This window comes from Chaetodon auriga, chromosome 2 (genome assembly GCF_051107435.1).
Source record: "Chaetodon auriga isolate fChaAug3 chromosome 2, fChaAug3.hap1, whole genome shotgun sequence".
Classification (NCBI taxonomy): Eukaryota; Metazoa; Chordata; class Actinopteri; order Chaetodontiformes; family Chaetodontidae; genus Chaetodon; species Chaetodon auriga.
The window spans coordinates 22,805,352-22,817,669 of NC_135075.1; the positions used below are offsets into that span (position 1 = coordinate 22,805,352).

The 12,318-nt window shown below is 40.1% G+C and overlaps 1 protein-coding gene across 1 annotated transcript; it reads left to right on the forward strand.

Moving 5' to 3' along the window:
* The first annotated feature begins 13 nt into the window (after window positions 1-13).
* rab22a (RAB22A, member RAS oncogene family) lies at window positions 14-11,979 on the forward strand. Its single transcript, XM_076741421.1, has 7 exons — window positions 14-340; window positions 1,639-1,718; window positions 2,303-2,384; window positions 5,919-5,990; window positions 6,521-6,627; window positions 7,251-7,360; window positions 8,414-11,979. The coding sequence occupies exons 1-7, from the start codon at window positions 305-307 to the stop codon at window positions 8,509-8,511; spliced, it is 585 nt and encodes a 194-aa protein (XP_076597536.1). The 5' UTR covers window positions 14-304; the 3' UTR covers window positions 8,512-11,979.
* Window positions 11,980-12,318: the final 339 nt, after the last annotated feature.

The window sequence follows — 12,318 nt, forward strand, 5'->3', positions numbered from 1 at the left end:
GTCACGTGACCGCACGCCGTAGTTCAAGATGGAGACTGAGCGATTTGGTGGCTTCACTGTTAGCTAGCTAGCTGTTTACAGTAATTACAATATGGCAAATACGACGCACTACTAGACGTTTTAACGCTAACAGCAAGAGTTATAACATCGCCCGAGATGTGCATTTGGTAGGTTTGGACCACGATGAAGTAAAGTTGTGTGTAAACGTAGACCACCTGAAGAATATTCAAGATAAGAGGTAGCCAGGGGAGAAGACTGTCAATGGTCATCATCACAAACTCATTTTGAGAGAGAGGAGATCGATATGTCGCTGAGAGAGTTAAAGGTTTGCCTTCTGGGGGTAAGTCAGCATCGATTTCTATCTGAACTCGTACATATGCAGTCCATACAGTTCATCTAACTACCTGTGGCAACAAATGAGTCATACTGCTCCTCCATCCTGGTACACCATACTGATACATACAGTTTACACAAGTTAAATGTGTTGATACCTGTGATTAAGTGGGCGACAATACATACATTTCATTGTTAAATACTGGTGTTGTCTATTCTGTGCTTTAAGATTTTTAAATCAGTCACAGGAGCAACATCTATACATGTCTAAACTGCATCTAACAACTACATAAAACCATTTATTTATTTCTACCAGTGTCCCTTTAAACATACCTGAAGTAAGCTCCACACATCTCTTCTCCGTCATCTGCTGATAAGATTAAAACACAGCTGACACCATTAATAATTTAGTTGATCAATACAAGATTCCCAAAATACTGATGATCAATTAATCATTTAAGCCATTTTTTAAAGCTAAAATGCCAAATATTTCCTTGTTCCAGCTGTTCAACTGTGAGGATGTGTTGATTTATATCAGCTGGGCTGTTTTTCAGACAAAACAAGACATTTGAAGTTGTCATCTTGGGCCACTGGAGTCCAGTGTTGGACATTTTTCTCTAGTTTTTTGATCATGACAATAATCACTAAGACCGCAAGTAACAATTATTTTAATTGCAATTAAAACTGTTGATTATTTTCTTGATTAATCAATTAGTTGTTTGGTATATAACATGTCAGAAAAAAAAACCTTGAACACTGTTCCCTGTAGCCTATGATGTCATCCTCAAATGTCTTATCCAAGAAAATTCAATCTGCTGTTATAGAGGAGTAAAGAAACCAGAGTTATACACATTTAAGAGGCTGCAATCAGAGAATTTTGACTTTTTTCTGAAAAAAATACTCATTAATTATTGCTGCTCTAGTGCCATAATCCTTATAAAACTTTGCTAAATAACATTACTGGTCTTTTCTGCAGTCACTATTTACTAATCAGTCACAGGAACAATATTCATGCAGGTCTGGACTGCTTACAGCAACAACATAAGCTTCCATTCTCTCCACCAGTATAACATTCTCACAACTCCACCTCTTCATGAACTAATAGATAAAAAAATAAACAATGTAAGTTGAACTACATCTGTCATGGCAACTGTCTCAAAGTTACAGGTCTTCAAGAGGAGCAGGAAGGAGGAAGATGCTGCGAAAAAGCAGTAGCGTCCGGGCATATTGCCAGAGAATGTGTTTTTATACTTGTGATAACGGTTTCTGGCCGTGTTTAGTGAGCATCGTCTGTATTCCCTGCAGGACACCGGCGTTGGAAAGTCGAGTATTGTTTGGAGATTTGTGGAGGACAGCTTTGACCCAAACATCAACCCAACTATTGGGTGAGTTCTTGCTATCAGCTGCGCTAAATGTTGTGTTTATTACACATATTATTGACCAGTTTCAGTTTACTTCAGCTGTTCCTGTGTCAGCATATGATGACTGATGAATAACAAGAAATTGCAGTACAGAAAATGGCAGACATGTTTGAGGTAAATCCTAAACAGCATTGCCACTGTGCCGACAAATACTGACAAATTTATCTCAACTCTGATTTATCCACAGAATACTGGCAAATATATATATATTGTCTTACTCAGACTTGAAATCAAATGATATTGTTGTCAGCCTCAAAAATACAGTATCAGGACTCCGATTAATACAATGTAATTAAGTCATTGAATGTTTTACGTTTGGGAGGTTGTTGTTTACTGAAGCTGGCAGACAGTTAATCAGATATCAAACAAACGGATGATGTAAATGAAGATATGTGTTTTTCTCACCGTCTCAGACACTTGAAAATGAATTGGGATGAAAGCAAAAAGCGTTACTCACAGTTCTATTTGTCTGTATTTTACAAAGCAGCTAAATTAGCATGTTTGTAATGTGTCAGTATATCAATCATGAGGTCATTTCTCTCCACCAGGGCATCCTTCATGACCAAGACAGTGCAATACCAAAACGAGCTGCACAAGTTCCTGATCTGGGACACGGCAGGACAGGAGCGGGTTAGTAATGTCCACCGAGAACACCAAGATTCACACGTGTTTTGGCTTTGTACAGTCAAATTACATCACACAGTTTGATAATGTAATCAATCAGGTATTCAGAAATTTCCTGATTCCTCCCATGTGGCTTTAGAGGAAGTGAGACATCCAGCTACGTTCGTGCGTACATGTGTCCCTGAACCAGCCTGGGGGAAAGTGAACAGTGCAGTTATTCATTACGTCTGACAGGGGGCAATATTTACCTTTCTTTAGACCGAGTTCTGCCCCCTAACCAATAACCTACTTCTTTTACTGCTCTTATTTTAGGAGTCCTCTTTTCCATAGTTTTAATGACGCAAGTGGTGTAATGGATTTGCATTCTTTTTGAATTGTCAAGTGGCGTCTGTTGAGTTTGGTAGAAACACGAGGCCTCTCCCTTTCCTCTCGCTCCTTCTTCCTCATTGCATTCATGCATTATGAGATACAGATTAAGGAGTGCATGCATGTCTGAGAAGTGTTCTTTCTTTGCAACTATCACGCCCAGGTGCCGCATCATATGTAAGCCTATAGCTCACACCCACACAAAGTTTAGGCCTTAAAACTACTCACTGATGATATGTGATATAAGCAACAGGGTACATCTTGGTGTTTGAGTACAATTTTAGCATTGAAGCCTTCCAAACAGCCCCAAGCTCCAGACAGTTGCAGTGTAAGGAACCACTTTCTCTTTTGACTCACACCCTGCATCTCACATTTCTCTGCATTAGCTTTCCACATCACTTCCTTTTTTCTGTACATGCCCTTCTCTTTTTCTCATGCACAATCCCCTGCCGTTGTAGTGTCTTATCCCTGCTGCTGTCCTCTCCAGAGAGGTGAGATAAGATGCTGTTTGTCTTTTATCCTCCCTCCCCCCGGGGGCCTCGGCTTCTTCACCGCCTTTAGGGGACGTCAGTGCAGCCCCGTTTAAGATAAGATGAGAGGATGAAACCCAAGCCGTCTCAGCCCACTGGCGTGTGCTGCTACTGTGTCTTATCTGAGAGTCGCTGCAACTCCACGTCCAGAGTGTCCTCTTTTTTCCCCTTTGTGTTTCCTCCTGCTGAGTGTTTCTTTTCAACTCTTCTCTTGGCATCAATCTATTCTTCTGCGATTCTTTTGTGTTCTTTTCAATTTTCTCCACCTTTTTCATATCCCGCAAATCCACATTTTCGCTCCCATGTGGCCTCTCAGCCTCTTAAGGGAGTTCACATCTGTGCAGGAAAAAGTAGCAACATTCCTTTGGTAGGTTTTGCATGTGTCTGTGTTTTCATACAAAGCTGCTGTGGTATTTTGAAGCCTTTCATGGCTTGCATTCTAACTTCTGTGGAGCCTTGGCCTATCAAAATCTGTTGAGCTGAGGAAGGGGAGCACAAAGTCGGCCAATGCACATGGAAGCAGTGACCAGGGCAAAAAGGAAAGCGCTGTGATTTCCATGATCTGCCATCCATATCTCGAGACCAGATGAGGCCTTACAAGTACATCTGAGCCCAGCTGTCAGTGGCCCATCGGGGCCTCCCCCTCTAACCGTTCCCTCTCAAAACAAGCAAGTGAACCCTTGAGTCCTACTGGAACAGGAGGGCTCTTTTCATTATGCACCCACCTCGTGGTTTCAGCAATTAATCGGCACTCGTGGGGCATCACTGGGGCTGTTTTCTGGGCTGCTGTGTGGCCAGACGTCTGGTCTCGCTGTGATTACTCTTTCGGTTAAGGCAGAGATAGACCACACAGGACTGGTGGTAGTGCGGCTCAACACTAGCCAATGAAACAGACAGCACTCTCCTCAGTGCCGCTGCCAAATATCCCAAGTTGGATTCCCGTTGGTGGACTTGGGGCCAGTAACAACTATAATTATGTTGAATGTGTGCTTTCCTGAGGTAACAGTGTCACTCCAAGACGGATAGTTTATTCCATCGTATTGTAAAGGAAAATAGAATTGGCGGGAGGGCAGGGTCATTCCAAGTCAAGGTCTTTTTTTCAGACACGGATTATTTCATTTGGTATAAATATCATTATTAATACACTGACACATGGTTTTTCTAGTCAGTTAAAAGGCCCAGTTGAGTGTAAATTTATAGAGGGCATAAAAATAGGTGAGGAATTGGAGATGGGAAATAATCCTTTTTATTTTTAAACTTTCATATTCATCTTAAATATACTGTTGGTTTGTTTTGCTATAATTCACATTACAAGTGAATTGAGATCAGCAGCTACTAGTCCACATTTGTCTCAGCAGAAAAATCTTGAGGGAATGAACTCATACTCCACTTTTGTGTTGAGGTGCTTTCAGACAGCAAGCTGTTGCTATCAGATGCTAACATGCTAATGCTGATGTTAGGCAGTTGTAATTGTTATCAGGTTCACCACATAAGTTCAGCCTGTTAGCATTAGCTGCAGGGAATGCTTTGCAGGTATTTGGTTGGAGGCTGAAATATTGGAGGAGGTAAAAAAGATAACCCGATGATGAAATATGATGGAAGGTCAGGTAGTCACCAAAGTTGCAGAAATGTCTGAACCCAATTTCAAAAAAACCTTCAAGAAGCTGTCAAGAAAATGTGAACCTCACGGTGGCGCTAAAGGAAAAGTCAGATGACCAAAGTCTGTAAGTGTCGTCCTCTGAGCGCAGTGAATTCATGTATATTCAATAGCTGCTGAGATATTTCAGTCATGCTACAAGCATGGTTTAAAAAATGTTTTAGATATAACGACAGCAAGCTAATTGTTGAAGCCAGGATTCAGTGAGCGCTGGAAAGTGTTTTACCAGAAAAATACCAAAACCTGGCAAAAGAAGAACCCCCAGCCTCCGAGGCAGCTATGGATTTAGAAATGCACATGTTGTTTTGATTATGCGGGGCTTTGTGATCTACTGGGTTAAGATCAAATGTATAGTCTTCCATAAATATCAAAACGCTAACAGCTTTTGACACATTCTGCTCATCTTTCTCCTGATGGCTACCACATGTGTGAGGTCCTGGTGGAAAGACTTGCCATACTTCCATTTTAAATAAAACCACTTGGCTTATGGGCTCAGAACACTGGGCCTTTGGTTTAGTAAAATGGTACGTGGTGCCTTTTTTTGCTCATGTTTATACTCTTTCTGAGTTTGTTACAGCCAGTGTTATTGAGTCTAATGAAACTCAGTGACGTAATCACCACCGTGTGTGGCTATGCAACGGATTAGCCGTAGTCTATGAAAAGCCTGAACGCTGTTTCTTGAGCTCTATTGAGTGTCAAAGTACATAATAGTACAATTATACAGCTGTGATATTTTAGTACCTTTTTTATATCCAAAAAATGAAAAATTGGACGGAAATCAAGGTAAACAGAGTTCAAAGAGGAGTCGGGATTGATTGTCTCAGAAGAAGATCGTTTTAGTTCTCGGTCTTTGCTCCGATCATCATATTTCGTTTCACATGGTTTCAAAGCTCGATGCAGACTGAAGAGGTCTTAGAGAAGCAGGCCTCCTCCCCGTCCAACACTGTCCTGTACTCATCGTCGCTTGCTCTCTCTGTCTTCCCACAGTTTCGTGCTCTAGCACCAATGTACTACAGAGGTTCAGCTGCAGCCATCATTGTGTATGACATCACGAAAGAGGTATTATTTACTTTATCTACTAATCCACTAAGTACTTACTGTAAAGTTCAATTGTGTTGTCTTACATTTATTATAAGAATATTTCAGTATTTTCTGAAATGAATGTAGTCTTTCCTGCCAAGAGTTGGAGAAGATCAGAACTACTCTGACATCTGTGCGTTAATGCAATGTTTAGCTTAGCATAAAGACTGGAACTGGGGAAACAACTAGCTGACTTTGTCTGAAAGTAATACAATTTTGTTTTTTTATAGAGATCAAACAAGCATAATTGAATGTGTTCATTCGTTAGCTTTAGAGGTTCAGAGGATTTTATTACTCGTGGTCAGAGTTTCCCACTGTTTCTAGTCTTTATGCTAAGCTAAGATAACCATCTGCTGGCATTTACCATAAAGACAAGAGCGATATCTATCTTCTAATCTGACTCTGAGCTAGAAGGCGAATAAGCATATTATACAAAATGTCAATCTTTTAAACTTTCATTAGAAGTATTCAGTGCTTCATTCAGTGTAATTTGTTCACTGCATCATCAGGAATCCTTCCAAACACTGAAGAACTGGGTGAAGGAGCTGCGCCAGCATGGTCCTCCGAATATCGTGGTCGCGATCGCTGGCAACAAATGCGACCTGTCAGACGCCAGGTGAACCTGAATTACAGATAATACTGCCTGTGCCATGAGAAATGCTCATGTGTAAGACGATGATGCCTCCTCATTTACAACCTGAGTGACGATGAGACTTGAAATGTTTGGTTCAAATGGAAAAAGTTCCTGTGAGGAAATATTATGACCTTTTAGCATCGGAGTAATATCATGTTTGGTTTAGAAATACCATTGGAGCTAAAGGAGGAATGCTGGCTCTCACACTGATTAGTAATCGGTGTGATTTGTCTGTTGTGGAATAGAAGGTGATCAGACTCTCACCACTCTTGGTCAATCATTATGGTTGTTGAGGCGCTTTGGATTCCTAGTAGGAAAGTTGTCCTTATGTACGCTGGACTGAATAATTTTTCACATTTCAAAAACTGAGGAGAAATTACAGATATTACTGATTTTCCATATTTTCCACCAAATTGAAACCTTTCCCAGACTCAAGATACATACTGGATATGCTTTTGGTAATAAAATCATCCATGAAATTGGGAAATCTCCCACGTAATAGCTGTAGAAGCACATTTGATGGTTATCAGTTAATGCATGAAAGTGGAGAATCTGTTTGCAATATTGCAAGATAATAATTTTTTACATGCCTCTTGTGTTTACAGGGAAGTGCCAGAGAAGGATGCCAAGGACTATGCTGACTCCATCCATGCCATCTTTGTAGAAACCAGTGCCAAGAATGCCATTAACATCAACGAGGTGTTTATAGAGATAAGTGAGTGTGTTTTCTTAGCATTCAATGCCATTGGCCTGTACATCCTTAGGTCCCCATTAAGCTGTGGCAAATTACACAGCATTGATATAATTGTCTCCCTTTGTGTGTTCAAGCAGGTTGACTATGTTTTGAACAGTACTGCGTATTAGAAGTCTAGTTTCTAAATATTTCAGGACGTTATCAGTCTTGTCTGTGTTTGTATCACACTTCTGACAGCTATGTGCTCATTGAGAATAAGCTCCAGATAATGTCATGTTGTTAGTGAAGCACAATCCACTTAATCATGACATCTCGACACTTCATTTTCAAACACAAATTTGCGGAGACGAGGGGTTGTGGGACCAGTTGATTCAGTTCTGAGTGGCAGCTGATAAGCTAGAGATGAAACAACTCAGTGTCCCAGTTCTCTGCTGCATATTAATTCGAAGCAGGTTTTGAGTGTGTGTGTTCATACCGGTAAGAGAAATTAAGCATACATATGTGGTTTTGCATACTTAAGACTTGATTGACATTCAATGCTGCATGTGTTGTATCATTTCATTATGTTATGTTACTCATATCCAGTATGTGCTGTATTCTTAAGAATTCAGTGTAAGTTCAAGTTCACAAAGAGAAAACTGAAATGTTTTTCAAAATATTTATTGCCTATTTATTGCACCTTTCTGCAGTTGTCTCACCACCTTTTGCAGTTTGTTTAATTTTTTTTTATTCATATGCGAGTACTGAACTCCATTTTTTGTGCATTGCATTGTGGGACAATAGTGGACATCAACAGCGTACTCAAAGATCACTTGCTTTTGTCATTTTTCCAGTGTGAACACACTAAATGCGCAAAAAACTCCCTGAGAATCAGTGAGCTGTAGGAAACTGGGCCACAGCTACAAGATTACTGTCAATTCACTGGAATGCAGTGCTACCATGGAAAATGGTGTATTTTTGAAATAGATATAAAAATCACAGTATAATTATGCATTAAGAAAGCGTGCATGTGGTAATGGAGTAAAGGGAAGCTGAGTGCTGCCAACCTGTGTGCATGTGTGTGTCTCCTCAAAGGTAAGCGCATCCCCGTTGCAGACGCGGCAGGAGCGACTTCGGGAAAAGGTTTCAAACTGGGACGGCAGGCCTCAGAGTCTCGCAGGACGTGCTGCTGATGATGCCGATGACTGTGCCCACATGACCTGTGACCTGACCTGTGCTCTCCCCCCGCGTCCCCGGCCTGCTTCAGCTTACAGCCGCCACACACCCCCAAACGCCCTGCTATCAGTGACACCTGGGTGCAGTATTGCCAAACTGATGGCCGTAGCAAATGAGTTTTCAACAACAGCAAATTGTCATGTATTGTCTGAAAATTGCTGGCAGGAGAAAAACTTCAAGTTTACTGAGCATTGATAAAAAAATGTCTGCATTAATACAATGATGTGTAAGAGAAGGACCCCCCTACATATGATTTAACTGACTTCTTATGGACATCAACCTCTGTTTGGTGTATTATAGCCCAATGGTTGATCCGAAGAACTTTACAACTAGCTCTAGTAGTTATTCATGGAGTCATTTGTACTCATAAATTTGTACAAATCCATTATCTTTCAACCAAAATATGTGCTGAAATGGCTCAATTTCACCAAATTATTTTGATACTGCTTAAGTTATTGCCTTTCGTTTGTTTGGGAGATCTCACCCCAAACAGTCTCAGTTGTGTAAGGATCCATGTATACTGTTAATGTGTAATCACTAATTTATCATAAGGTTTTGATGAAAGAGGTTATGGTGGTCATCAGTGTTTGTACCAATCTCTCTTTTTAGCTCATTGGAAGGGTTTTTTGGAGAGATGTTGGTGATTCAGTGTAGCAGGAAGGATTGTGCACACTAGTTTTATTGTGTGATTGCTGTTTTCATCAAGATGTTTTGTGGGTGTTTTGATGTAAATTGCAATCATATGGTTAGAAATTCAGAAGTGAAAGGTGTGTGGGAGCAAACTTCCTTATATTAAAGGATAGGATGACATTTTGGGAAATATGCTGATTCTTGTCTTGCCTAGGGTGACATGAGATTATTGACACCATCACCATCTGTATGGTAAATATGTAGCTGGAACCAACGGCCGGTTAGCTTAGCACAAACTCCATATATCAGTTACTGATCATAAACGAGGCAGAACCAGACTTGTACCCCAGTTTCCAGTCTTTGTGCTTATGTAAAATAACCAGCTGCTGGCTGTTGCCTTATATGACACAGACGGATATGAGAAAGGTATCATTCTTCTCATCTAACCCTCTGACAGAAAGCAGAGAAGCACACAGTATATCCAAAATGAACTATTCCTTTAATTGTGAACTTTGCTCTCCTCACTTTGGCTCGTAAGGATTTTTGACTGTCACTTCCCCCTGAGAACGATAACAAACTGCACAGTCCACATCTCCCAATGATGGTGCTGTAATCAGGGCTGGAAATGCTGAGTTTTCAAGTTTATTATTATATAATAGTCCCAGCTGCTCACACGTGCTGCACGCTTCCACTTGTCATTACTGAAAAGGTATTAAGTGAATCCTGAATATGAAGTTCCCCATAGGGCACACAGTATACTGCCAGTTGTGTCACAATATTACTTCAGCTTTATTTTTCTCTAATCTTGTTTTAACTGTTCACTGGCCTGTCACCAATCCTTTGCTGCTACTTTACAACAGTTTTACAGGGGAGGCTGATATTTGTGAGGTCCTGCCAAATTCTTTAATTGTCCCATAAACATTTTTTCATCTTTCCTTTTTTAACATAATCAGCACTGGCTCGCACTTGCCATGTTGTTTTACTACCTGGCCTGCGATGAAAACAATGAGATCTGGAAACAAGACATAGTTCAGAGGAAACTCAGATTTTAGAGCTTAAATTTCCTTTTTTTGCAGAACATTATAGGCGCAGAATTAGACGTGGCACTGTGTCGACATGCTGACCCCTTAATGAACCATAGTCTCCATTCTGCTCTGAATTACTGTATGTGCTGTGTTCCAAGGTCTGCTTTCTGATTTTCCTTTATTCCAACTTCTTTTGCCTCTTTCCCCTAAATTCCAGGCACTTGTTGAAGGTCCAGCTTTTAGTTGGTTTCAGTCAAATATGGTTCACCGTACAACAGCTTTCACAGAGCGCCATCATTCTCTGACATTCATGAAAATTCTTACTCCTCTGTGAATATAATGCTATTTTACAATAGTTAAATGCACCTCTCATTCTGGCCTAATTGAACTTCAGTAGCAGTTAACACATGAACTCCCACAGACTTATTAATTCTGTGTAATTTCATGCTTGTCTGTATCTTTTAAGCCCTTTTAGCCCTAAAACCTTATTGCAAAGTTGCCAAAAATGCAGATGTGGGCTCAATCCGACTGCATTTATAAATCTGGATTGTGTGCTTTTCTGTCAGCGCATGCCACTTTATTTAGCATCTTAAATGTATCTGTATTGATCAGTTGTGTGCTAAGCATTGCTGCACGTTTCTTCAGACTTTTCCTATGGAGTGCAATAGTTGTTACTATGATGAAGGTAACATGTGACTTGGTCCAAGAAATCAGTTACAGAGTGTTATGTTCACACATCAAAGCATGCAGTCATGCAAAAAATCGGATCTCGTTGCCTGTAGTCTCAAACAGATGATAATGACAGGTTTATACTGACCTCACTTTATGCTGATCTGATGTCAGTTTTGCTCATACGTAGTTGATCAAATGAGCAGTGTGATGAAGCCAACCAAATCTCTTGAAAACCAGAGTGGCATTCTAGGTCAAATTTTCAACTTGCAATGGATTTTGATTCACGCTGCTGTGTTGGATAATTCGGCCTGCACTACATCGTAATACTAACTCTAGCTAGTATTTAACATAGCTTCAGCAATCACATCGAAAAGGGAATCGCTCTGGTACTTGGAAAGCTGCACTTTGACTGTTTGTATTAATTACTAACTAACCCTCTGTCTGCAGTCTGTTATTATCTCTGTGAAATAACTTGATGAAACGTTCTTGTAAAGGTATCAGACTTCTTAATGTCCCATGATGTCATCGTAGGTTTTGACTGTTTGCTCAGTTCTCATCGCTAATGAAGAACATGGTGCCAAATAATGTCAAAGCCATGTTACTACATCACACATAATTAACCTTTTTTTATTATTATCAATATAATATAGTGATTTAAAGTGCTAATCACATAAATGCTTAAAACTATTTGAAGTTTGACAATGACATGCGTGTTTTTTTTGTTTTTTTTTTCCTTATTTGAAAACAGGCATGGGTAGAAACTGTATGCCAGTTTTGCATTGAAAAATACCAATAGTCTTGGGCTGGCCCTGGGAATGTGATTAATCTATATTATGTATATTTTTCAGTGTAGATATATACCATCAAATTGCACACAAATCAATAACTGTATTCTACTCTAAGCCAGTTGTGTGACCACAATAGACTTGTACACCGTTTGCAGTAAATCCATCAGCATTATAGTTACCATATTTAGCTTTTTACTATGTTTCATATTGATTGTTACAAAAGGCCTGAAAACACTTGTTTGCAGTGTATTTCCAAATGTGTAAAAAGGGAATTGTCAATTTGTTTACTAATAAAAGATTGACAAAATAATCTTTCCCCCTCCTGTTGTGTGTGTGTGTGTGAGAGAGAGAGAGAGAGAAAAGTGGAAAGTATCTCACTCTCTTCCTGTGTTAGGCCTAAGACACATGTGTGCATTAACTTGTTCCTTGGGGATACGGTGACAATGTTGTTAGTGGCTGGTTGTGCTGTTCAGTTGGCAGACAGCCGCCTGTCTATATTTATAAATATGACACTTGAGATGCACGTTCGAGCAGCAGAAGGCTTTTCGCTGCACTTTGAATAACGCTGAGAGGGCAGGACACTTACTTGACAACCTCCCCATCCCCAACTAAATCCCAGTAAGCTCACTGCTAAAATTATCCAATGTTT